This window comes from Neophocaena asiaeorientalis, unplaced genomic scaffold (genome assembly GCF_003031525.2).
Source record: "Neophocaena asiaeorientalis asiaeorientalis breed wild unplaced genomic scaffold, Neophocaena_asiaeorientalis_V1.1 scaffold623, whole genome shotgun sequence".
In the NCBI taxonomy this organism is placed as follows: domain Eukaryota; kingdom Metazoa; phylum Chordata; class Mammalia; order Artiodactyla; family Phocoenidae; genus Neophocaena; species Neophocaena asiaeorientalis.
This window is the reverse complement of record NW_020172294.1, coordinates 570,213-596,653: the sequence shown is the minus strand read 5'-3', so window position 1 is coordinate 596,653 and position 26,441 is coordinate 570,213. Positions and strand designations below refer to the sequence as shown.

At 42.0% G+C, this 26,441-nt stretch overlaps 1 protein-coding gene across 5 annotated transcripts in view; it reads right to left on the bottom strand.

Annotated features, from left to right (window-relative positions):
- The window catches only part of EXPH5 (exophilin 5), a 70,614-nt gene extending 45,422 nt beyond the window's left edge, over window positions 1-25,192 (bottom strand). For 2 of the 5 annotated variants that reach the window (XM_024766328.1, XM_024766336.1), the window contains exon 1: window positions 25,020-25,192. In XM_024766328.1, coding sequence (XP_024622096.1) covers window positions 25,020-25,135 — 116 coding nt within the window. In that variant the 5' untranslated portion in view covers window positions 25,136-25,192. Of the gene's footprint in view, window positions 1-5,258; window positions 5,503-25,019 lie in introns of all 5 variants that reach the window. The other 3 variants (XM_024766353.1, XM_024766345.1, XM_024766362.1) reach the window with 3 other exon arrangements.
- Window positions 25,193-26,441: the final 1,249 nt, after the last annotated feature.

The window sequence follows — 26,441 nt, the reverse complement described above, 5'->3', positions numbered from 1 at the left end:
TAAGTTTGAGAAACTGGGGCCAGCCAGCCTAGAGTGAGGGAAGTAAGGGGAGACTGAAGGGAGATTGCTCAGTTGGCAGTCAGTCCTCACTTCCAGAGTTTCTCATGCATGAACAGTTCTACACATTTCTCATGGACAAGACATGGGCCACAGGAGAGGCTGAGGGGGGGCTGAGGTTCTCTTAGTTCATGTCCACGATAGCTGGCTCAAGAGGCGAAGAAACCTTAATAGAAAGGCTGTGAGCGAATCACAAGATTCCTAGGGACATGGAGGGGTTGGCAGAGAGCAGGGGAGGGCACATCAGGGTATCAAGAGAGCCTGAAAACCCCACCTGAGCACACAAGAGGCATATTTAAACACCTGCCCGGCCTCAGAGACCGTGAAGCCACCCCAGTCAAGAAAGAGCTTCCTAACATACACCCCTACCCCCACCCAAACATGTACCTCTCCTCCCCTCCATCCTCCACTTCAACTCTGGAATGGTCAAGAAATACCTTCGAGGGGATGGAGAGTAGAGGCTGACAGGGAAAAGGTAGGATCAAACCCCTCCTTACTGTTACAGGCTTCTCACTGCCGCAAGCTGTGGCTGTGTGAGGGGAAACGGCTACTGCTCTGAATAACACTGGAATTAATCAGGGACTGGACAATCTAATTATTGTATTGAATTGAGACAGTGGTTTTGTGTCTTCAAGTGACCAAAGGATGTTTACTACCTGAAAGTGAGCAGAAAAGTCATGGGACAGCCCATGTTTTTATCCAGTGGCATTTAAAGGCAAAACTAAAGGTGCTTTCTGATTATATCCCATGAGTCCTAATTTCTCAACATGCCAGTTATACATGTATACATGTTTCAAAATGTTTTTAAACTATAAATACTGTTTTGCAGCCAACATTTCCCACTTAGCATTATATTAAGAATGCTGCACTACATCAATATCCTTTTACCATTGTGTCTTCGTGCCATAGGATGTGTACCTACTCCCCTAACATTAGATACATGAGTCATTTCTAATTTTTCACAGCCATAATGTTGAAATGAACATAGTTCCAGCCTAGCATTGTGCACCTCTCTAATTAGCTTCTTAGGATAAATTTCCTTGAAGTAGAATTGTCAGAAAGAATGACCATGTTTTAATTACTGATGAAATACATTGACAAATTGCTCTGTGGAAAGCTTACATCAAATTTTTCTCCAACCAGCAGATTCTACATGTGTGCCAATTTTCCCATATCCTTGCCAACAGTAGTTATTATTGTTATTATTAATCTTGATAATCTGATATCTAATAAGAAAAAAATAATTTTTTCATTAAAATTTTTCTTTTATTACTGGAGAGGTTGAACATTACTTCATATGTTTATAGGCTATGTGTCATTTTTTAATGACTTACCTGCTCAACACCTTTGCTTATTATTGTAACTCAGGTATCACTGAAAATATTAGTTCTTTGAATCTCAAGGCAAAGGCCAAAAGAATGGCAGAGCTGGCAATTCTTGGTATTTGCTTCGAAGTGTAGCTCACAGACCAGTCTGTGGGTTACTAAGTGGGGGCTCAGGTTGGCCACTACGACTTGCCACAGAGCAGTGCTAGATGTTGTCTTCAGAGCACCTAGTTTTCTTGGTTGTTTGCCTCCTATTGCTCTTGCCTCTATGGAAGTACAAAGAGAGGCATCGTGTGGCCTGACCACACAGACACAATTGTCACAGATGCTCTCTGCATTATTTTCATCTTTCCCCACCCAGTTGCCTCAGACTGGCATGGTTGCATAACATCACTGTCTGAGCTTATGTAAAGTTGCTGGGCCTGGATGGTGGGAACAATCAGATGGGTTCTAATCCCTTTGTTACGGTGGCTGATCAAATAACATCTATGTGTCTCATTTTCCTCATACGTAAAACTTCATGACCAGACCCCACACTTACCTGTCTGGACTTGTTTCCCATTACCCTCTCATTTAAACCCTATGTACCAACCATTCCAAACTCTTTGCATGTTCTCTGGGCCTTTTTCCAAGTTTCTCTTTGGTTTGCAATGCCCTTCCTTAAACAGTTTTTTGTCCCATGATTAACTCAGGGCTGACACCACTAAAGGTTTGAAAAATGTTCTTTGAGTGAAAAAAAAAAAAAAGATTCAATTAAACTATAATGAGAATTTAAATTTGTAAGAATGACTTGAAAGCACTAGGAAATTTAAGATCTAACAGTAGGAAAAGATACGTACAAAATAGCTGTGATATAACACAGGACATGATAGACCTTTAAAAGAAAAACAGATTCTCTATTCACAACACTTCTGAGTTAGTGCAGACCCCGCAGGTTAAGGGCTCAGTCCCACAAAACTAACTCCACTTCAGACACCAAGCTCAAGTCCAGACTTCTAGGACTTCGACTGACGAGCTGTAAATTGGGGGTTTCCATGACCCCCTCTTCAGGGTTGACAACTTATTAGAACCACTCACAGAACCCAGGTAAATAGTTTACTTACTATTACCAATTTATTACAAAGGATATTTTAAAGGATACAAATAAATAGCCAGATGAAGAGATATGTATGACAAGATCCAGAAGGGTCCTGAGCACAGGAGCTTCTGTCCCCATGGAGTTTAGGATATGCCACCTCTTGGCACGTAGAGGCATTCTTGTTCACCAACTCAGAAGCTCTCTGAACTTTGTTGTTTATTGTTTTTATGGAGGCTTCATTATGTAGGCATAACTAATTAAATAACCGGCCATTGGTGATTAAGGCGGGGGTGAAGTTAGGGGGTGGCTAAAATTTCCAGCCCTCTAATCACATGATTGGTTCCTCTGGCAACCAGCCCCCATCCTCCAAGAGTCACCCCATTAATGTAAACTCAGGTGGTTGAAAGGGGCTTATAATGAATAACAAAAGATACTCCTCTTACCCCTCCCACTCAGGATATATTAAGGGCTTTAGACGTTCTGTGCCAGGAACCTGGGATGAATACCTAAACTATATATATTTCTTACTATATCAATCACATAATAGAAAAACGAGACTCTTACCAAGCCCAGCCAAGGCGCCACTGACTGTTCCCGGCCTGAGCCCCAGCGCCCACAAAACTGCCCCTACGTCCAGCAGAGATGGCAGCAGCCCCCTGGACCCAGGCAGCCCACAGCCCCGGAGACCTCAGCCCCCATCAACAGTGGGGACCCTCCAACCACCATACTGGAGTGATTCCAACTCAAAGGACACCCAGAGCCACCATCTGGTATCTGCCAGTTTTTCCAACTGACCTGTATCCCACCCAGCACCTCCCTACCCCCTTTCCCACAATTCATGACATCAAAACACCGGCTTTTCCCCTTTTTCCTTGAGACTCAGGAGGGCCAAAGCAACAGCCTTTTGCTTTTTTTTCTCTCCCTTACCAAGGGTTAAAGGAAGGGATCCATTCTTATTGTTCAGAGGCACCAACTCCCTCCCCTAAATCAGGCTGAGAAGGAAACAGCCAGCTCTTACCTCCTCCTGGTTGTTTTTCTTTCCCATCCCAGTTTAATTTTTGTTTCCCCACTACCCCCTACCTCTGAAGCCATTTTATGAACTGTCATGTGCCACCTGAGCCTCCAGTAAAAACAAAAACAGGCTTTCCTGTTGAAAAAAAAAAAAAAAAAAGAAAAGAAAACCGAGACTCCTGCTTTAAGATTAATTCTGGCTACGGGCTGGGAAAACATTCCTGAAGATGGGTCTTAAAGACAGGGAGATAAGCCTTGTTAGCTCAGAGTCTGAATCCACCATTGTTCCTCACTAGTGATGCTTATCCCCAGTGAATGGTGGAATGGTTTGGAGAGTAGGTACAGGGTGTGTGTGTGTGTGTGTGTGTGTACATGTGTGCACAGAGCGGGGATGCATGCAGGCCATCATTGGCAGAGAGTAATCTGAGCAAAGGAAGCGAAGTAGGAGAGTGAAGAACTTCATTTTGTTCTTGTTTTATTTTAAATGGTCATAGGAAATTTATATTTGCTGGCCTTGCATCAAGGGAAATCGTCCAAATTTACTCATGGAGGTCAACCATTATCCATTAATATTTTCAATACTGTCCTGGTCATTGGGTTATAAATAAGAATCCCAGAAACTCTGAAATTCTCTCAATTCTTTGGTAAACAGAAATTTCAACACTAAGATCATGCAAGTCTTCTGGAGGCTCCTATGCTCTTATGTAAAGAACAGGGCTTGGAGGGGAAGCCAAAGATTTCTTTTTGTGGCCTCATGCCTATCATTCACACAGCTGGTGACTGCTCCCTGACTCAGCAGATTCAACTGAAAGCCTGAGATATGGAGAAAAGTGCCACATAACACTTTAAGACACAGTGAATTTCTATTTTATCAAAATGATTTTGTGCTGCTCTGCTATTTATCATTTGCAGAAAAATATATAAACAGCTAGCCTAAATCTCATTCTCTATGTGAAAGATTGCTAAAAATTAGTGAACAATTTAGCAGAAGTTACCGAGGGTGAATAGATCTCTGGGGAGGATGAGGGAAACAATTCAGTTGATGGAATGCTCCAGCAAGCCAGCAGTTTTCCCACAATAAATAAACACTAGCTCTTTTCCTTAGGACTTTAGTTCCCAGTATTGACATGAATAGCCTTCCTGAATTGAAGATTTACATATTCTAACTAGAAATTAAAATTCAATAAGTGTGTTATATAGACTTGATTCAATGGAAGTGTTAACAAGCCATACTTGCAAGTCATTTTCCCCTTATCCACCTTCCACTTATCCACATCCAACCACCCTTCAAGGCCAGTTTCTTTATGAAGTCTTTCCTAATAATTTCAGCTACCATCCATCTTACTCTCATTCCAAAATCCTACTGTCTGTACTACCCATTAGGTACTTAGTCATGTGTAACCTTATAATATTATTTAAATTTTCAATTGTCCACCCAAATAGATCATAAATTTCTTGGGTTCTGCACTTTGCATTTACCATAGAAGTTTGCATAGCCCATAAAAAAATAGTAGGTCCTCAAAATATTTGTCAATGATTTCTTATTCTAATAAAGATGAAAATATCACTAATCTTGATCCCCAAACATGTTGGGATTTAAGTACTCTACCATCATGTTAAACTTGGAAAGGTGTACCTTTCTCCTTTATCATCGTTCCTACTGAAGATACCATTCTCAGCCTTGCTGCTTTGAACCTAGAGGTATGCGTTCAACATATTCAGGCAAATTCTGAAATACCAGGGCCAGTGGTTTGCCGGGGGCTTCATCCTGGTGCACAGCATCTTACCTGATGGGTGCTGAGTAGCACAAGGTAGAATGATGGCTTTGCCTCTCTCTTCAGTGACTCTGGACAAGCTTCTGGACAAGATCCCCAATGCCCTAGGCTGGTGGGCAGGGCGCACAGAAGAGGGGATTCCCCCACTTGCTGAAGGTGAAATACACTTCTGCTGAGCCCGGAATGAAGAAAAGGGTGCTGCTGCACTGCCACTTCAGAGGGAAACAGCCACTTGAAATGAAATGTCTTGCTTTTTCTTTGGAAGGGGGGAAAAGGTGTTTTAATGATTAGTTGGTCTTAATTATTTTTGCTTATAATAGGAGAGAGATAAAGCTCCTGATAGAAGTCCAGAGCTGAAAGGGAGGAAATGAAACCCGCTGCAGTTTCCTCTGGCAGGCGGTTCTTGTGGGCCAATCAGTCCCCTCCTCTCCTGTCAGGTGGCTGCTTTCCGCTTCTCCCCAGATGTCCTTTACCAGGCCGCCTGGAGCTGGGGAACAAGCTTCAATCTCCCTAGTCAGAATTCTGCTTTGAAATCTGCTTACTCCTCCCTTCACCCCCAATCCCAGTGTCAGGCCTAGAATGAACTTAACTGCTAAGAGATAACATTCATCAAGAGATAATGTAATTTTTAAATGTTTAGAAGTTGATGGATGGAGGAATTGATGTCCTTTAATATTCATATATATTACCTCACCCGGGACTCACAAAGTGTAGAGTCCACTTGAATCTACCAGTTTCAGTGTAAACAGTAGGTCAAATACCAAAAACTCATCAAAGCCAGAAATCTAAGTTCATATGAACACTCCTTCCCCCTCCTCCTCCAGCCAATCAGCCACTAAGTCCTGCTAATTTAACTGTGCAAATATTTCTTGAATCTTTCCCTTTCTCTTCACCCCTAGTCAAGGCCCCTAAACATATCTGTCTTCTAATCTGGGTTTCACCCTTCATACAGAGCCATCTACCTAAGAGGCACATGTGACACTGTCACTCTGTTGCTAAGCATTTCAATGGCACCTCCTCACCCCCAGTTTGTACCAAGCCGTCTCTTGCAGGTCATTGGCTCTCACTCTGTATTCTAGTGCTAGCCACTGCTAATGGTGCTGCAACTCCATCAGGGTCTTTCACATCTTTGTGACTTATCTCCTCCTGCAAGTCTTCCCTGGGGTTAACCCCATTTAACCACACATGGGGTTAAATGATCTCTGTGTCCCTGTGTGCAACTACCTTATCACCTGCCACATTATAGTGAATATACTGTTTTCAAATCCATCTCCTTCACTACACTGAGAGATTGTGGAGAGCATTTTAGTATCTCTGGTACTAAGATCATGGTAGGATCTCATCTGTGAATAAATGAGTGTTTGATACCTAACAGAAGTGTTGTTGAGTCAATATACTGGGAAAAAAATCTACCCTATGGGGCTTTCACCCTCAACAGGAACACAGAGGTACCCGACTCTGACCCCTGATGCTGTGAGGTGATGTGAGGAGGGTCCTGAGGCAGTGACAGGTTCCCAAGACAGTTGCCTTAATGCTGCAAATGGAGAAGCTTGTCATATCTGGCAGGTCCAAGAGAAAGAGGTGAAATTGCAATGCTACCCCCAACACGTAACTTTGACGGTTGATTGACCTACAATAAAGAAAACTCCTGGTGATGACCTACCTCCCAGGAAGGAAGCCAAAGGAGTAGTGAGGACCTGGCTTACCTCCCCAAGAGACCCAGGCCCCTGGAGGTGTAGAATCTTCCATCTTTAGGAGTTGCCACCTAGGAGTGCCTATAGTACCTCAGAGATGAAGCTCAGATGAGCTAAGAAGAGAAAAACATTTTAATCACTTTGATGATAAAACTGTAATTGTTTTGCAGCACTGTTTGGAAACTGTGACACTTACAACACTTAGTTGGCTTTTAGACACACGAAGATTGTTTATAATAAAAAAATTCACATTTACATATCATTTTGTTCCCCTTGAACTCTGCTTAAGGATCTGGGAGGCCCGGAACAAGTGGTTACATGCTGACACATGGAGGAAGTGAAAAAAGCTGGGGAAGCAGCTGGAGCCAGAGCTCAGGGGAACTGGGCGTACGAGGTGTGAGGCAAAGCTAGGTGAGGGGTGGTGCATGTGACTTTGAAGGTGGAGACAACTACCCTGGAGGGAATATGTTACTCATAAACCTTTTAAAGTTTTGCCTGGATGACAGCGACAAAGCAATTAAACAGCTATCGACAGACATGACCTATTTTACTGGCCTTTCCTGTTGTCTTTGGTGGAGGCAGTGTTATAGCCTAACCTACAACTAAGAATGTTTGGTGGGGTGTGAGGTTGAGGGTTGCTGAGAATAGGGAAGAAACTGATGTCCTTGAGGAAGAAGAGGCACTAGCAAGCAGGCCAATTGGAGGGATGGCCAGACCCTCCTGACATACTCCCCCAGAGGGAAGGCCATTGTTAGCAGTCCCCTCAGCAAGCCCCAGTGATTTTTCTACTCTGAGGAGTGGAGTACCCAACACCAGCTACTTTGGGGACAACTTTCAGCAGACAGAGTTCTCCTTTGGCCTTCAGTGATCCTGAAGGGGACTGCAAAGTGTAGGCTCAAGTGCAAACACAGAGATTCAGCAACTCAGACCTGCCCTCAAGTGTGCATGATCCAAAAGTCATGCTTATCTACTTTATGGCATCTGGAAGAAAGGAAGACGACCACACATAAAATACACGACAGATATTTTAAAAATAGGCCACAAAAAGGTTCTGCAGTTTAAACACTTAAAAATGAAAAGAGGGGGACGAGAGGAAGATGGCGGAAGAGTAAGATGTGGAGATCACCTTCCTGCCCACAGATACACCAGAAATACATCTACACGTGGAACAGCTCCTACAGAACACCTACTGAATGCTGGCAGCAGACCTCAGACCTCCCAAAAGGCAAGAAAGTGCCCATGTACCTGGGTAGGGCTAAAGAAAAATGAATAAACAGAGACAAAAGAATAGGGACGGGACCTGCACCAGCGGGAGGGAGCTGTGAAGGAGGAAAGGTTTCCACACACTAGGAAGCCCCTTCGCGGGCGGAGACTGTGGGTGGCGGAGGGGGAAAGCTTCGAAGCCGCGGAGGAGAGCACAGCAACAGGGGTGCGGAGGGCAAAGCGGAGAGGTTCCCGCACAGAGGATCGCTGCCGACCGGCACTCACCAGCCCGAGAGGCTTGACTGCTCACCCGCCGGGGTGGGCGGGGCTGGGAGGTGAGGCTTGTGCTTCGGTCGGAGCGCAGGGAGAGGACTGGGGTTGGCGGTGTGAACACAGCCTGCAGGGAGTTAGTGAAGCCCGGCTAGCCGGGAGGGAGTCCGGGGAAAAGTCTGGACCTGCCGAAGAGGCAAGAGACTTTTTCTTCCTTCTTTGTTTCCTTGCCTGTGCAGCCCGCCACTGCCAGGGTCCCGGGATCCAAGGACAGCTTCCCCGGGAGAACGCACCGCATGCCTCAGGCTGGTGCAATGTCACGCCGGCCTCTGCTGCACCCCTCCCTACCCCCGGCCTGAGTGAGCCAGAGTCCCTGAAGCAGCTGCTCCTTTAACCCTGTCCTGTCTGAGCAAAGAACAGACCCCCTCCAGCGACCTACACGCAGAGGGGGGGCCAAATCCAAAGCTGAGCCCCTGGGAGCTGTGAGAACAAAGAAGTTAGACAACGAATCATCCCAAATTGAGGAGGTGGACTTTGGGAGTAAGATGGATTATTTTTTTCCCTTGTCCTCTTTTTGTGAGTATGTATGTGTATGCTTCTGTGTGAGATTTTGTCTGTATAGCTTCGCTTCCACCATTTGTCCTAGGGTTCCAGCTGTCCGGTTTTTTTTGTTGTTGTTGTTTTTAATTTTTTTCTTAATTACTATTTTCAACAATGGACAGATCATCCAAAATGAAAATAAATAAGGAAACACAGCTTTAATTGATACATTAAACACGATGCACTTAATTAAAAATTTTAGGACATTCCATCCAATACAACAGAATACACATTTTTCTCAAGTGCTCATGGAACATTCCCCAGGATAGATCATAACTTGGATCACAAGTCAAGCCTTGGTAAATTTAAGAAACGAAATTGTATCAAGTATCTTTTCCGAACACAATGCTATGAGACTAGATATCAATTACAGGAAAAGATCTGTAAAAAGCACAAACACATGGATGCTAAACAAGACACTACTTAATAACGAAGTGATCACTAAAGAAATCAAAGAGGAAATTTAAAAATACCTAGAAACAAATGACAATGGAGACACGACTACCCAAAACCTATGGGATGCGGCAAAAACAGTTCTAAGCGGGAAGTTTATAGCAATACAATCCTACCTTAATAAACAGGAAACATCTCGAATAAAGAACCTAACCTTGCACCTAAACCAATTAGAGAAAGAAGAACAAAACCCCCCAAATTTAGCAGAAGGAAAGAAATCATAAAAATCAGATCAGAAATAAATGAAAAAGAAATGAAGGAAATGATAGCAAAGATCCATAAAACTAAAAGCTGGTTCTTTGAGAAGATAAACAAAATGGATAAACCATTAGCCAGACTCATCAAGAAAAAAAGGGAGGAGACTCAAATCAATAGAATTAGATATGAAAAAGGAGAAGTAACAACTGACCCTGCAGAAATACAAAAGATCATGAGAGATTACTACAGGCAACTCTATGCCAATAAAATGGACAACCTGGAAGAAATGGAAAAATTCTTAGAAATGCACAACTGCCAAGACTGAATCAGGAAGAAATAGAAAAAAATCAACATACCAATCACAAGCACTGAAATTGAAACTGTGAAGAAGTCGAGGGAGATGCAAGAGGGAAGAGATATAGGAACATATGTATATGTATCACTGATTCACTTTGTTATAAAGCAGAAACTAATACACCATTGTAAAGCAATTATACTCCAATAAAGATGTAAAAAAAAAAAAAGAAAAGAAAAACCTTTGTTGCCATCTGGGCTCTGATGCATTTTAAATCAGAATGCTGCCTTTTTAGGGGATTTATTTAAGACCCCTAGGACTTTCCTCAGGCTCCCCGGGAGCCTTTGAGGATTCTGTCTGCACCACTCCTTGGCCCCATGGTCACTCCTGCCTGTATCACAGCAGCACCTCAGGGAAGCTCATTGAGGGGCTGCAGAACAGCAAGTGGTCGGCCTCAGAAAAAGGGGATCTTGTTGCGAAGCTGTGTCACATGGACAGCACTGAGTCTCACCTAGACTGTGAGTTTATCTGGTGTGGCTGTAGGGGTGAGGCTGACGGAGATCACAGGGGTCCCAAGCTGACCCACACACATTATAGCAATCTATGATCACAATTCACACATTCTCTCAACTGTTATTTAACTCCCTTAAAGCTCAGGTATTAACTTCCCTTTGAATCCACACATTTCCACACACCTCCATCACTTAGTGTCTGGATCAGTTCACCCGTACAGCAACAGGACATGCTGCACAAGTGCCACAGGGCCCAGAGTCCTGTGTTCTAGTCTCACATCCACCCTTGGGCGTTACTATGGTCTTGAGGCATTTTGAGAAAAGAGAAAAATAAGGATAATAATATCTCATCTGGGAAAATAAGAAAATAATATCTGCTGTTTCTACTTTAAAGGATATTTGAGAGGATCCAGTGAACATGGTAAGCTTTAAAGTACTGCATATATTTAAAAAGTCACCAATCACATATTCCTGAATAATCACAGAATCATCAAAGAAAGACATCTAATTCCTTTCTCTTTCTTTTGACCAACTTGTAGTGAAACCAGGCTGCTTTACCCTTTCAGAAACTCTTTGGGCTTCCATGTTGTCCTTCTTTAGCTATGTCCTGTTTCCTCATGTTGAACATAACCACTCAACAGCCAATGTGAAGAACCTATGACTAGAATTTGGTTCAAGGAAGCGAGTTCACAGCCAGGATGTAATAAGCTCCTGGATATTACAGCATTTGTGTTTATGTGTAACCACACTAAGTGGGCAGTAAAACAAAATAAAAGCAACAAAAAGTGAAAAGCAATTTTTACAGTTGTCAGACTACACAGCTCCAGGGGCAGAAGGTTCTTTTGATCCTGCCAAGAAATTCTGAAGTGGGAAAGTACTAGAAACAAGGCTTCCTACATTTGTGTCAGGCATATCCCTCTCGGACTGTCCTTCACTAGCACTCTAGGCTTTCCCTTCCCAAACTACAGGGTTTCCTGAGAAATCAACAGTCCCTCAACTCATGTAAAGGAGTGGCCTATAGGAAAGATGTGACAGGCGAAGTCACAACCCAATGTCCAGGCAACCAAGATGGGATCCCTTACTGCATATTAGGTCATCTGGGAGCTTTAAAAAAACACCCATGCCCAACCTGATCACAGACCAATTTGGCTGGAATGTCAGGGTGGGGCATGGAATCAGGCATTTTGAGAGTTCCCCAGGTAGTTGTCATTTCAACCAGGGTTGAGAATCTCTGTCTTTGCAGAGCCTGCAGTCCAAGACTTGTCATCACAGAAGCCAAGCAGACACATCAAATGTATCTTAGTGCACAGGTAGGCATACAGAAAGGAGAGACAGTGTGAGTACAGAGAACCCAAGTGCAACCCCCTCCTGGACAGGTGAATCTCAGTGCCTGCCAAGTCAATATTATATCATCTTGAGCTGAACTGGATGGTCTACGGCCCCCACTTAGAATATCCAGCAATAAGTTTTCCCTAGGAGGTGCTACAGATTGGATGCCTTATCCTAGGGCAGCCCATTCACAGGCTGGCTAGAGAGGCATCAGGTGACCTGGCATAATGGCCATGAGCACCAGAATCAGACCAGAGAATGTATAAAGAGTCAGCCAGTTGAAATATGCAGCAGCATGAAGTGAGGGAATCAAAGGCATCCTAGGAGAAGAACAGTGTGGGCTGTGACAGGCAAGCAGAGTAGCTGGTCCCTAGAGTTGTCTTGGTTTCCCAAGTCCTTCAAATTCCAGATTCAGTCCACAGGTAACCTTTCTGCAAAGCCCTCTCCATCTAAAGTGTCCTGAGTGACACTCTTCCTTTCCACCCAAAGACCCTGACTAACCTGAGCATGTTGGAGGCTGACCATGGCATAGGAAGAATATCCAGAAAGGTGGGGAGAAGCAGCAGCACAGAGAAGCAAGAGCAGAATAGGGCCACTCCCAAAAGGTGCTGAAGTAAGAGACAGAAACTGTAAAAGAGCAGAGTGAGCAAGAACAATAAGTACAGGATAACTGGAAAGAAAACTCAAGAATATTTTCTGGCAGGGAAGCAAAGCCTTAGCAATGTAAGACTGGGCAGTGAGAAAAAGTAGAATCCAAATGATGACAGAAGAAAACAGGGATGGAAGGGAAAAGAGGACAAGAAACTGTCCCTTCCCTGCTCTGCTCTGTGTTGCTGGGAGAGGACCCCTGTAAGCTGCATTTCCCAGGCTCTCACTACCAGTTAGATGCTTCCAGCTGGCTTCAGCCAGACACTGGCAGAAGACTGGAGGGCTGGAAGGGAAAAGTCAGGGTATTTCTCCTCTTCCCTCTCTCTGCCTCATGCAGAACTTCTGGCAGTGACTGTCTCTCCCACGTCTCCAAATCCCCAGACAGGCCTGCCATGGTCCCAGTTTCTCATGGGGGACCTTAGCCTGTAGGGCTTGGCTAACACCACCTGCTCCCTTTTCCTCTCTAACCAGTGGTGTGCTACAGCTGGCTTGTACTGGTTTACAAGAGCAGATTGTAAATATTCAGGAATTTTACAAGCTGTTTGTTAAACTGTTTCTAGCTTGAAATTAGCCAATGCTACAAATCAAGGCTTTTTCTCTAGGAGTACCAGTTTCAGTGCACCACTGCCTCCAGGCTCCCTGCAGCTGCCAATCTCTGATCAGCCTCACTGTCCCCTGATTGGTTTCTCTCCCTTTTTTTATCACCATGTAACTATCCAATTCACCGCAATACACTCTGTTTTAAATACCCAGTAGTTTCTGTTTTCCTGGTGTGACCCTGAGTGATAAGCAATGATCTCCTGAAGAGTTTTACCTGTTCCCCTGTGAATGGTAAACATTAAACTCACAACATATGTGATTTTAATTTTGTTTGCTTGTTTGTCTAGAAATCCTGTTAATCACTTATCCTTTTAAAGCAAATTAATTTTGTTATAAGTTAAAAACTTATATCCCCCTAATAAGGTATTTGTTTGACTAGGAAAAGAACCAGATCTAAATGACAACCAGGTCACTTGATGGATATCTCAGGATGAGATAATTGAGGTCTACTCTCAATTAGGTTTGCTACCTGTCATAGAAAATGGAAAGAGGAAGGAAACTGAAACACGATCCATTAACTTTGTGCACTGATAAACATATAACAAACAATCACACTTCTCAGTACTAAAGCCTTTTCCCTGCAATTTCCTTCTTAGGTTTCATGAAAGCTGATGTTGCAGCATTTGCCTCATCAATTCTTTGCTGTTGTTGATATTGTTTTGTTGTCCCATAGTCCTTTCTCTAAAAGGAATAACCATGGGCCCTAGAAGTAGATGGAAATAAGTGGTACCAGGACAATTGGCTAGTTATTTGGGAAAAAAATCAATTTATATAATTAACCTAACTTATAGGTAAAATACATTTCTGATCAATTAAAAAGTTAAATTTTCAAAAAGACTTTAAAAACTAGAGGTAAATGTCGATCTAATTTCTAAATGGAAGAACTTTTTAATCTAAAAAACAAACAAAAAAATTTAAACTTAGTACATTATATAAATAGGAAAAAAAAAGCCTTTTCTCAGATAAATAGCAGTTAAGTGCAAACTGAAATCTGGGAAATATATTTGTAATAAGTAGGACAAAAGTCAATTTCCTTAATGTATAGAGAAATATATAAAGCAATAAAAAACCCAAAACACACTGAGACTCTGTGTCAGATAGTGCTCTTTGCCTTCTAGAATCTGTTCCCCCTAGTTCCCCTCCTTTTTGGTTTTGCTGTGGGCAGCAAAGTGTGCAGCCCCAGGGGATGGATCACGAATGATTTAAGCCTAACATTTAAATCCTATTACTTGATTTCTCAATTCCCTTGCAGCAAAGGGTGGCTTTATGACCTGGTTCTGGTCAATGAGACATGAGGGGAAGTGTGCTGGGATAGCATTTGGCAAAGCTTTTACTTTCATAATAAAGGGGACAGATGCAGTTGGCTCCACCCTATCCCCTCTCTCCCTGCCTTGAACATGGATGTAATGTTTGGAGCAGTTGCAGCCATTTTTCATTGCAAAGACACCAACCTGACATCCTAAACCACTAAACCAGCTATCAGTCGCCTACTTCTAGATATCTTGTTTATGTCAGAAAACTTTATTCCCAAGTCATTAAAGCCATGATTAGATCTGTTATTTGTGACAACAAGCATTCTGAATATAAATTCTGAAATATAAATGGGCAAAGTTATAAAGAGAGAATTCATAAATCATGAAATGTAAATAAATAGTAAACATATGAAAAAAAGTTCAAATTTATTATAACCACAGTGTCAGAAATTATTGATAAATCTATTATAAGAATATTTTGGCCTACAAAATTAGCAAAGATTAAACATAATAATAATAATAATACGACCCAGGGTTGGGAAGGGTATGGTAAAATAGGAGGCTTTCCACTGCAAGTCAAGTCAGTGTTTGGTAGAACATTTTTGAAGAGCAAGTTGGTAACAGGTATCATGAATTTAGCAAGTATTTATATTATAAAATAATGATTCTACATTGTGGAATTTACCTTAGGGACACAGTTTAAATTGAATTAAGGATGTAAGCACAAATGTTTGTCCTGGTGTTATTTAACATAGTGTAACAGAGAAGAACAAACCTGACTCCATATTGAATCTATTCCTTTAGCTCTAACCTGTGTGCTCTGTTGCCTGTGCTTAGTCATGCTGGTTCTGAACCTTTTGTACAAGAATGTTTCCTAGAGCCTGAAATATACAGGATAGCCCATTCTCAAGAACATCGTGACCAGACCTAAATGGACCGTTGCAAGAACAAAGAATTCTGGCACCAAGAAGTTTGCAACAACCAGCCACATCCCCTCCCCTTTTAGTATAAAAGAAGGCTGAATTCTAACTTGGGTGAGATGGTTCTTTGGGACACTAGTCCACCTCTTCCTGGTCTGCTGGCTTTCCAAATAAAGTCACTATTCCTTGCCCCAACAACTTGTCTCTCAATTTATTGGCCTGTAGTGCAGCAAGCAGTATGAGCTTGGACTCGTTAACAATAGCAATGAGAAACAAAAAGAATAAGAGAAAACTGAAGAACCTAAAATATTGGAATGATTAATTAAATTATAAAATGCATATAGCAGAATAGTATGCAGCCACAAAAAATAATGTTGACTAAGAGTCTTTAATTTGAAGGGGTTATTTTTATGTCAGATATTACACAAACAAACAAAAATATACACAGTACAGTCACAATTATATGAAAGTGAGTGTGGATGAAAACAGTTTTGATGATTCCTAGAAAGTTAAACCCAGAATTACCAAATGTCACAGTAATTCCACTCCTGGGTATATACCCCAAAGAACTGGGAACGGGTACTCAAAACCCTTGTAGATAAATATTCATAGCAACACTATTCACAATAGCCAAAAGGTGGAAACAACCCAAATGTTTATGAAGAATGGATAAACAAATTGTGGTATGTACATACAATGCAATATCATTCAGTCATAAAAAAGAATGAAGTACAGACACATGCTACAAAGTAGATAAACCTCAAAACATTATGCTAAGTAAAGCAGACACAAAAGGTTATGTATTATATGAAAGGTTCCATTTATATGAAATATTCAGAATAGGTAGATACATATAGACAGAAAGCTGATTGGTGGTTGCCAGCATTGGAGGGAGGAAGGAATGGCATGTGGGACCTTCCCGGACCGGGGCATGAACCCGTGTCCCCTGCATCAGCAGGCGGACTCTCAACCACTGCGCCACCAGGGAAGCCCGAAGAGTAACTTTTTGAAAAATTTATTTTATTTAAGTACAGTAGATTTACAGTGTTGTGTTAATTTCTGCTGTACAGCAAAGTGATTCAGTTATATATATATATATACATACACACACATATATATTCTTTTTCATATTTTTTCATTATGGTTTATCACAGGATATTGAATATAGTTGCCTGTGCTATACAGTAGGACCTTGTTTATCCATTCTATATATAATAGTTTGCATCTGCTAATATCAAACTCCCAATCCATCCCTCCCCCACCCCTCTCCCTCTTGGCAATCAACCACAAGTCTGTTCTCTATGTCTGTGAGTCTGTTTCTGTTTCGTAGATAAGTTCATTTGTGTCAAATTTTAGATTCCACATATAAGTGATATAATATGGTATCTGTCTTTCAAAGAGTAACTATTTAATGTTTAATTTTGGGGTGATGAAAATGTTTCTAGCCTTGTGCCCAAATATCCCAACACCTTTTTTGAAAAGACTATCCTTCATTGAACTGCTTTCATACCTTTGTAAAAAAATCAATTGGCTATATTTTGGGGGTCTATTTCTGGACTATATTCTGTTCCATCAAACTATATGTTTTTCCCTTCACAACTACTATGATAGCTTGATTACTGTGATGTTATAGTAAGTCTTAAAATCAAGTAGTGTGATTCTTTCAATTTTCTTCTTTTTTTCAAAATTGTTTTGTCTACTCAGTTCCTTTGTTTTTTCATAAAATTTTTTAAAAATTAGATTTCTAACTGTTCATTGCTATTATATGGAAACACAGTAGATTTTTGTGTATTAATCTTGTATTCTACCACCTTGCTAAATTCACTTATTAGTTCTAGGATTTTTTTGATAGTTTTTTGGGGAGATTTTCTTTGTAGACAGTCATGTCATCTGCAAATAGTGATAGTTTTATTTCTTCCTTTCTGATATGTATATCTTTCATTTCTTTGCCTTGCTAGGACCTCAAGTATGATGTTAAATAGGAACAGAAGCATTGATTGTACATCCTTGTCTTGTTCTCAATCTTAAGGGAAAAGCAGTCTTTCACCATTAGATATGATGTTAGCTGTAAGTTTTTTGTAGATACCTTTTATTAGGTTCTATTTCTTCCTTGCCAAGAGGTTTTATCTTGGCTTTTTCTGCATCAACTGATATGATCATGTGTTTTTCTTCTTTAGACTGTTGATATAGTGGTTTACAGTAATTTATTTAAAAACATTGAACCAGCCTTACTGTTATGTATTAAATTGTGTCCTCCAAAAAAGATATGTTGGAGTCCTAACCCCTCGTACCTCAGAACATGACCTTTTTTGGGGATAGGGTCTTTACAAAGGTAATCAAGATAAAATGAGGTCATTAGGGTGGGCTCTAGTTCAGTATGATTGGTGTCCTTATGGAAAGGGCAAAATTTGGACAGCAGAGGCAGACATGCACACAGGGAGAATGCCATGTGAAGACTGGAGTTACACTGCCACCACCCCAGGAACTACCAGAAGTTAGGCGAGGCCTGGAACAGATTCTTCCCAAGTGCCTTCAGAGGGAGCATGGCCCTTCTTGATACCTGGAGGACAGATCTTTTCAACAGAACTGAAGAACAGAGCAGTGGTTGCCAGGTTACCCTCTCCCCACACCAGATCAGACCCTTCCCTCCTTCAACTACCATTAAATGCATTGTTTTAAAATTGAAACCAAGGCAAACTTGATATAAATATAAAACACCACAACTTTTCTTTGGGAAGTGGGGACTTTAGTGGTCACTGTAGCCCCTGATTTCCTCTTTCATCATTAGAAAGTCTAACACACAGAGGAATGAGGAAGCTGGCTCCTGTGGTATGCCAAGTTGATATTTTGAGTACAGCCTTTAATTAGGGCTATTGGCAATGCCAATAAGGAAATATTCCTGAGCAGGAGAGTGAAGTGAGCCTAGGCCCTCAATATTATGGCCTGTGCAGTAACTAACTGCAGAAAAATGGACCTGAATTGCTTTAGCAAGGCTCTTAGCCAACTCGTTCTCAGTTTTAAAACCCAAATGTGCTAACAGGAAGAAGAATATTTTCTGATTAACCTTAATCTGACCTTCTTTGTCCTTCATATGGTTTCCCCAGATCTATCCTTCCCTTACTTTGTACTCCCTCACAGAAGTAAGTTAAAGTCCACTTAATTAGGAACTGAGTACCTACTAGGTGTGTGAGGCTCTCCATCCCTAAGATAATCCTTGACCACAAAGAACTTGAGATTGATGCAGAGAAACCAACTTACCCATAAATACATTAACATTGCAAAATGTATAAAACATTATAAAGAAAAGGGCAGAAAAATATTCAGATATTTTTAAGACAAATATTTTAAAAGTTATATTTATGAAGGAAAAAGAGTTATTTTGCATTTCTTTATTATCAAAAGAAATAATCATTAAAAAATAATCCGTGATAATTTTAAGGAATAAAATAATAGTAAAATGGTTAGAGTTCCTTTAAATATCACATCCAAGAGATAACCATCTTAATAGTTTAGAGTATATCCTTACAAAATACATATATGCTTTTTTAAAAAAAAACAGCGATAAAAGAAAATTTCACATATTGAGGTACAGGGAAGTCATTCTGGCTTATACATGAGTAAACTTGAATTTTGTGCTAACTAAAACAGCCTGTGTGTACGTACATTGTACATCTGCTTTAATTATTAAATAAAAGGGCACAGGGACCAGAAGTAAAGAATGTCCATGTTAAAAGTAAAGATTAAATGCCTCCCTTCCTGGGACACCAATGCTGGTTCTCCTTTGATGATAAGACTCCCTTCCCAGGTGCCAAGGCTGTACTGACTCACTGTGTATGTGCTGATCTGTTTTTGGTCTCCTTGGAGACCAATCCAAGGAGTAACTAGCCAGGATAATTTGTCTGAGAGAAAGCTCTCCCCTCAGTTTAAAGGAATTAACTAAATTGGATGTTACTGAAAAGTGCAGATGCCTCAGAGATCCATGATATTGATCCCATTCCTTGTTATATTACCAGAACACTCCAGCCTATAGGGCACTCTTGTGACCTCCAGGCAGTTCTCACAGTCCCTTCCCCAGCCACGCAGGGCTCCATGAGGGCAAGCTACATTTGTATGAAGTCTTCATCTTAGAGGACTTACCACCAACCAAAAACTTTCATAGACTAAAGCCATTTGGGGCAGAATTTCTTTGCTGTATCCTCAGGGCTAACACAGTGTCTGGCACAGAGTAGATGCCCAATAAATAAGCATCCAAAGTTTCTTGAAAGTCTATGCTAGCCAGAGGCAAATTTCACCAGCTGGAAGAGGAGAGGGCAGGCAGAAAGCCTATGAGAGACAGGAGACTTGTGTATCTGGTTTTTAATCTCTGCAGGATGTTGCAGTTTCCACCAGCTACCGATCACTTCACTACTTTGATATGCATAGTCCCCCTCAGGACTGAGCCACAGCTCAAGTACACTAGTGTAAATCAATCGAAACAGCTAAGCTCTAGAAAACTCTCCTGGGCTGCAATCTTGCCACTGAGCAAAGATAGTCTAAATCTAGACATGCCATTTTTCAACTTAATTACACCTGGTGCTGTAACATCTTATACTTTATAAGTTTTCTGCAATAGGAAAAATAAACATTTTTGATTTATTGATATCTCTTCTGTGAGCTTGACTAGTTGATATAATCTCTTGGTACTTTCTATTTCAGTCACACTTATGAGATGGGGGTGGTGGGGGTTATAGGTAGGTAGTTGTGTTTTTCAAAGACTTGTAAAAAGTAAGATGCTTTTCAGATTTTATTCCATCTATCTACCTATCTATCTATCTATCTATCTATCATCTATAGTATTTGTGTATATATATGTATACACACATACATATATATTTCCTCCAAGATGTGATAGAAGTAGTAAGGGGAAATTTTTCACCTGCCAATCGTGATTCAAACTCTCAGCCATTTTTCTTCACTGTAGCTAAAACCACAGACTGTACATGGCCTAAAAAGTCACGCCCAAGTGAATACTTCCAGGCAAAATCCTTTCCACAATCCAAAAAGAAGCGTAACTGACAGATTGTAATTTAAGTATTTCCATTTCTTTAACTGGCTCTCAGAGAATTTCTGTAGCTCAGATCCCAGACTGACAGAAGAGGATAAATGTAACAGAGTGGTTATAGTCCATTACAGGGTTCAAAGAAGGGAGAAATCCCATGTAACTGGGCAGAGGGTATTGAGGGATGAGAAGAAGGTGAAACAAACAGAGACTGAGAAATGGGAAGAGAAGTTGGGACAGCAGAAGCCTCTGACTCCAGCCAGTGCAGACCATTAATTCCTTCATCAAGTATTTATAGGGGGCCTATACAGACAGAAACCTTTGTGACCCAGGTCTTCCTCTCCTCTTAGCCATGAAATCCTACATCTTTCTCCTCATCTGACTTCCCAGAGCCTTAGGAGGAAGCATGTGTCCAGCGTTCCTGCCCAGACTACCAAGCATCCTTACCCCCAGGTCTGATTTCCCATCTTGGCAGTGTTGGGTTTGAGGGCAGGAGAGCCCAGCCCCCAGCTGTCAGGGCAAGCCCATACCTTTCAGCAAACATTTAATGACTGTTCACCATGGGCCAGGAGCTGCAGCAGGCCCTAGAGATTCACGGAAAGGAGCAGCACAGATTTTTGCTATTTTCTTCTAGTTGCTATGCACATGCCCAGATGTCCAGAAGAAACTGAAATAATAACATAAGCACTATTTTGTGTTCTGCTTTTTCACAAAACAGTGCCTCGTACACATTTTTCCACAGCTGCATCCATGACAAGCTTGAGGTGTCTACAAAACCAAGGTAGTCAGAAATATAGAACTAAAATATCATATTGGATGGGACATAATGATGTCTTCATAATTGTCCTTTGTAATGACTGGACTTTTACTTAGATTTGAAATTTTCCACTATTTTGCTATTATAGGTAACACTGCAATACCTGAGAGTATATGTCTTGTTTTTCCTCTACTAAATTGTTTCCTCAGGAAAAATATGGTATAGTGGAAAGAATACAGGTTTTTAGAGCCAGATAGATTTGGGTTCAAATTCTAGTTCTGCCACTTACGAGCTGTGTGACCTTGGGCAAGTTCCTTAACCTTGCTAAATTTCAGTTTCTCTTCTGTACAAAGTCATTAATAATAACTCACCCCAAGGGATGGTTGTGAGGATTAGTCAATGCTGATGGGTAAAATAATTTTGAGATGGATCTGGATTTGAATTCTAGCTCTGCTGCTTAACTTGAACAAGATACTCAACATTTTTAAGCTGTTTCCTTCTCTGTGGAATGGAAATTAAAGTGTGTACCTAACGAGGTTATTGAGAGGATTAATTAAAAATATACAACATGTTTAATACAGTGCCTAGTATACAGTAAGGGACCAATAAATGTTAGCAATTATTATTATCACAGTAATTACTATTATTACTTAAAAAGGCAGCACTTAATAAATGTTGGTGTGGTCATTTTCTCCACCTCAATCTCCTACTAATGAGTAACATTCAAGAACTGGATAACTGGGTCAAGGGCAAGTCATATCTTCACAGGTGTTGCAGTATTGTTCACCAAAAGGATGATATTCAACTTACAATGCCACTAACGATATACAGAATCTATCCATTTCATTTCAACCCTCACCAAGTCTTTTTAGTTATTTTTAAAGGTGCAGTATGATATCTTGAGGTTACTTTGATTTTCTTTCTTTTTTTTTTTTTTAATTACTGTTAGGGTGAACATTTTCCCATATGTTTTGTTTACTGTTTGGATATCTTCTAGTGTGAATGATTTCTTTCTATCTTTGCTTATTCATCAGTTTGAATCTTGGTGTTTTTCTTAAAAATCTGAATAAACTCTTCATATATTGGAAACATTATAATATTTAATGTGAATACTTTCCCAGTAAGCTGGAGCCAGAGAGTTCAGGTACTGATGAAGGAAGATTGGGGGAAGCTCATTTCTACAGGTGGGGCTATGGTCTCCTGCATGGTGAACTCAACTAGTTCTATGCCATTAACATCCACCTCTGGACACTTCTGGCCTTGCATGATACTGTAGTTCTATATTTCTAACTGTAGGATACTTCTTCTTAGCTGTCTTGTAGACAGCTCAAGCCTATCACAGATAGGCCCTAACCAGCAAACCTTCCAAGCTTCTGCATTTAGTCCCTTCCCTTTTTTTTTTTTTTTTTTTTTTTTTTTTTTTTTTTTTTTTTTTTTTTTTTTTTTTTTTTTTTTTTTTTTTTTTTTTTTTTTTTTTTTTTTTTTTTTTTTTTTTTTTTTTTTTTTTTTTTTTTTTTTTTTTTTTTTTTTTTTTTGGTACACGGGCCTCTCACTGTTGTGGCCTCTCCCGCTGCGGAGCACAGGCTCCGGAGGCTAAGGCTCAGCGGCCATGGCTCATGGGCCTAGCCGCTCCGCGGCATGTGGGATCTTCCCGGACCAGGGCACGAACCTGTGTCCCCTGCATCGGCAGGGGGACTCTCAACCACTGCGCCACCAGGGAGGCCAGTGCCTTCCCTTTTTGTCCTAATTAAGAGATCTGAAGACTGTTTCTCAGTATAGTAAAAAGACCTCTGAGAGTCTCTTAGCACTGTTGTATTTTTTCTCAAATAATACTCTTGATTTATAAGTCACACGTCTTGACTTGATTAGGAAAATACGATGATCAAAAATGAACAGAAGAGCTAAGTTGGCATGTCATCTCAGGCCTTTTCTGTATGCCAGTATCTGCTTCTAAAACCAATGCATGTGAGCTGGTGAGCAGAGCAATCCCATGGAGACTGCTATCCAGGGACAGGTGTTTGATAGTGAGACACAGGAATCAACCAGGGGAAAATAAAGTACTAGAAATAATTGCCTTGAGCATTTGGCTCAAGTGTCTGCTTTCCTTAAATTATTTGTATACTTTAGTGGTGACATTTAAAAAATTGCTGGGGTAATTATTTTTCAAAGTTTGTTTAATAGTTAACAGTATTGATTTTTTTTTCTGCTTCAGACCTTTATTAAACAGATTTTTTAAAAAACAAAGCAGAAAAAAATGCTGTGCATGAGTAAATAATCTTAATTATTTTAAATTTCCTCTCTGATAATGCCAATATTCCTATCATAACAGTATTGATTTTTGTTTTAGCATTATGGCTTTTTTTGCTGATGCTCCAGTTAGGATATGAGTGCCATGAAATCAGAAAATGTGTTTTAGTCTTCCTTCTAAGGCCTAGCCCAATGGCCTTTGCCATCTAAGTGTAGTTCCCCCTAAAGTCAGCTGCCACGGGCACCATGAGCTGCTATAGAGAAAACACAACAAGGCAAGCATGCAATTCTAAAGCTCTCCTTCCCAACATTGGGTGTGCCTGTGTACACTGCACGTGCATATGTGTGGGCACATGCTCCTGGGTATATGTGGGTGTGGACATACTGTGCTCACGAGGGCACATTTCTGCATAGTTTGAAGAAATGATGGAGCCTATTTTTCTAAAGGCAGAGTATGATGGCGTGAAATACACATCCTCAAACTTCAAATATTCATTTCTCCCCACAAGAGTCATATCTGGGGGGTAGGGGGTGGGGAGAGAAGACAGGGTTTGGGGCCCAGTGTGTTTTAATCGCTTCTACAAAACCAGCTAGGGTTTCCCTATGTGAAGAGTATCTTTGGAGGTTTTTTCCCTGGGGGTTTGGGGGGTGGGGGGTAAGTGGGATGCCTGCAAGGAAGTGGAAACATAGAACTTTGATCACCAAGAAGTTGTTCACAAACAAAATGGCTTTCTAAATTCCATCAGTGCCACACTTTCTGGTCTGAGAGTGATGCCCTAAATTTTCTTCCACAGTCCACTGGAGAAGGCCTTGGGTGGGTTTATTCCAGGATTGGTGAGAAAGTCTTTAATTCATTCCAGGACTTATCCCACACTTCTCCATCAGAAAAACTGGTTACTTTACATCTCAGGCAATGATCTCTGGATTTCATTTCCTGGTAACTAATCCCTCACCTACAACACTGTACAGTAAGGTCAAGGGGGAAATTCCGCAGCAACTTCTTCCCCAAGCGCCACACGCAAGGGGATCGAACCATTCTAGACACCCCACGCGGCCCAGTCCCAGCTGGGTTCACTCCACACAATTTGGCAAGTTCCTCGAACTCCAGCCCTTGGGGTGAGAAACACTTGGCCTCCAGTGAGGTGCCAGCTCTCCCGGGCCTCGCTGACTGCCCGCGTTGGGTGGAGAGGGAGGTTTCTCTGGGGCAGAGGAAGAGTGTGTTGGGCGAGAGTGGACGACCTGGAGGCCTCTGTAAGCACGTGGATGCGCGCGGGCAGGACTGCGCTCCCCACCCAGTTTCATGGGCCCACCTGTCCCGCGCCACGTAGCAGCCTAGGAGACACCTGAGAGACCCGCCACCCAGCCTGGACCCCCTGCGGCGATTGCCGCCCACGTGTCCCGGTCTGGGGCCAGAGCCGCCGCGCAGGATCCACTCTGAGAAGAAACGCGCCAAGGCACGCTCCCGCGCGGCGAGGGCAGGGGCGCGCCCTACGCTGCGGGACCTGAGCTCGCAGACGAGCCTGCCCGGAAGGCCGTGTCTGCACCAGCAGCGCCTCCCAACGTTCTCAAGAGAGACTCACTGCAGATTTCCCCCTGCCGGGCTGCGCGCTCCGGACGGATGTTGAGCGTCCCCGAGCCTCGGACAGGTGCCCCACAAAAGCTCGGCCCCTTCCTCCACTCACGCCGGGTTCGGGGGACGCCGCGGACGCCCCCCACTGTGGCCCAGACCCAGAGGAAAAAGGAATTAGCTCTGTACCTGATCCTGTCCTTCTCTGCCCTCTGTAGCTCCTCATTTCTTTCCAACACCTGAAGGATCTTCCTGGCTTCTTCATTTAGGAAACTGAAATCAAACCCCTGAGGAACTTTCGTCATATCCTCTACTGTGTGTGAATTACACTTAAGCTCTTGGCGCTTCCTGTTACAACGACATTTTTCAAGCTATAGACCAGTTTCAGGAACTTGATCCTATAGCCAATGATAAGTCCTCCCGTTTGAAAATCTAAAACCACAAACCTAGGGAACAGCCCACACCTACAGGGCTCATTTTGAAAACACCTCAATGACATATTTCTCTCAGCCTATCCAACCGAGATGCAAAATGAACGGCTGAAGGGAGAAAGGGAACCAATCGCATTCCAAAGGGGCGGCCCCTTCCACGCTCCTCCCTTCCCTCCCCCACCCCCTATCAGACATGTTGACGATCCTACGTAATTTTGCCCTTGAGGCAGAGGCTTCAGTACTGGCTGTAGCGTATTTATTTTGGTGGTTGTTTGCCCACAAAACTTGAACTTGGCTAGCAGGAGTGAAAAGGAGACAGTTTCACGGCTAATCCTCCTTTCCAAAGAAGAGCTTATAGGAAATAGAATTGCGCTTAGGAGCTTTGGAACTGGCAAAAGGGTTAGCCTATTAGAAAGACCCGGAAGGATTGAATTTACTATACAGCTGGCTGTAGGCGGACCAGGCCCCAAGGCTGAATTTAGTGTATCCTTGGAAATAAATTATTTGCCCAGTCTCCCATCCGTCAGATACCCCCAACTCATTGTCCACAGAAGTCATTCTCGGACTTTAGAAAAATCAAACAAACACAAAGCCGTTTATGGTATTTTAACAGAAGACATGACCAAAGGATGGTAAAAAGCACCTGTTTGTAGTTTTCTATAAGATTTGATAATCTTCTTAATAAATTGTTTCAGGGAAGTAATAAAAGTGCCACTTTAGGGGCTTCCTTGGTGGTGCAGTGGTTGGGAGTCCGCCTGCCAATGCAGGGGACACGGGTTCGAGCCCTGGTCCGGGAAGATCCCACATGCCGCGGAGCAACTAAGCCCGTGTGCCACAACTACTGAGCCTGAGCTCTAGAGCCCGCGAGCCACAGCTACTTAGCTCACGTGCCACAACTACGGAAGCCCGCGTGCCTAGAGCCCGTGCTCCACAACAAGAGAAGCCACCGCAAAGAGAAGCCCGTGCACCACAATGGAGAGTAGCCCCCGCTCGCTAAAACTAGAGAAAGCCCGTGCCCAGCAACGAAGACCCAACACAGCCAAAAATAAATAAATAAAATAAATAAATTTTTTTTAAAAAGTGCCACTTTAAAACACCTAATCCTCTAAGGTAGAATGTAATCCTATGAAACCACAGAAATAGCTTTCCCTAGAAAGTACTATTCCAAGATATGATGGAA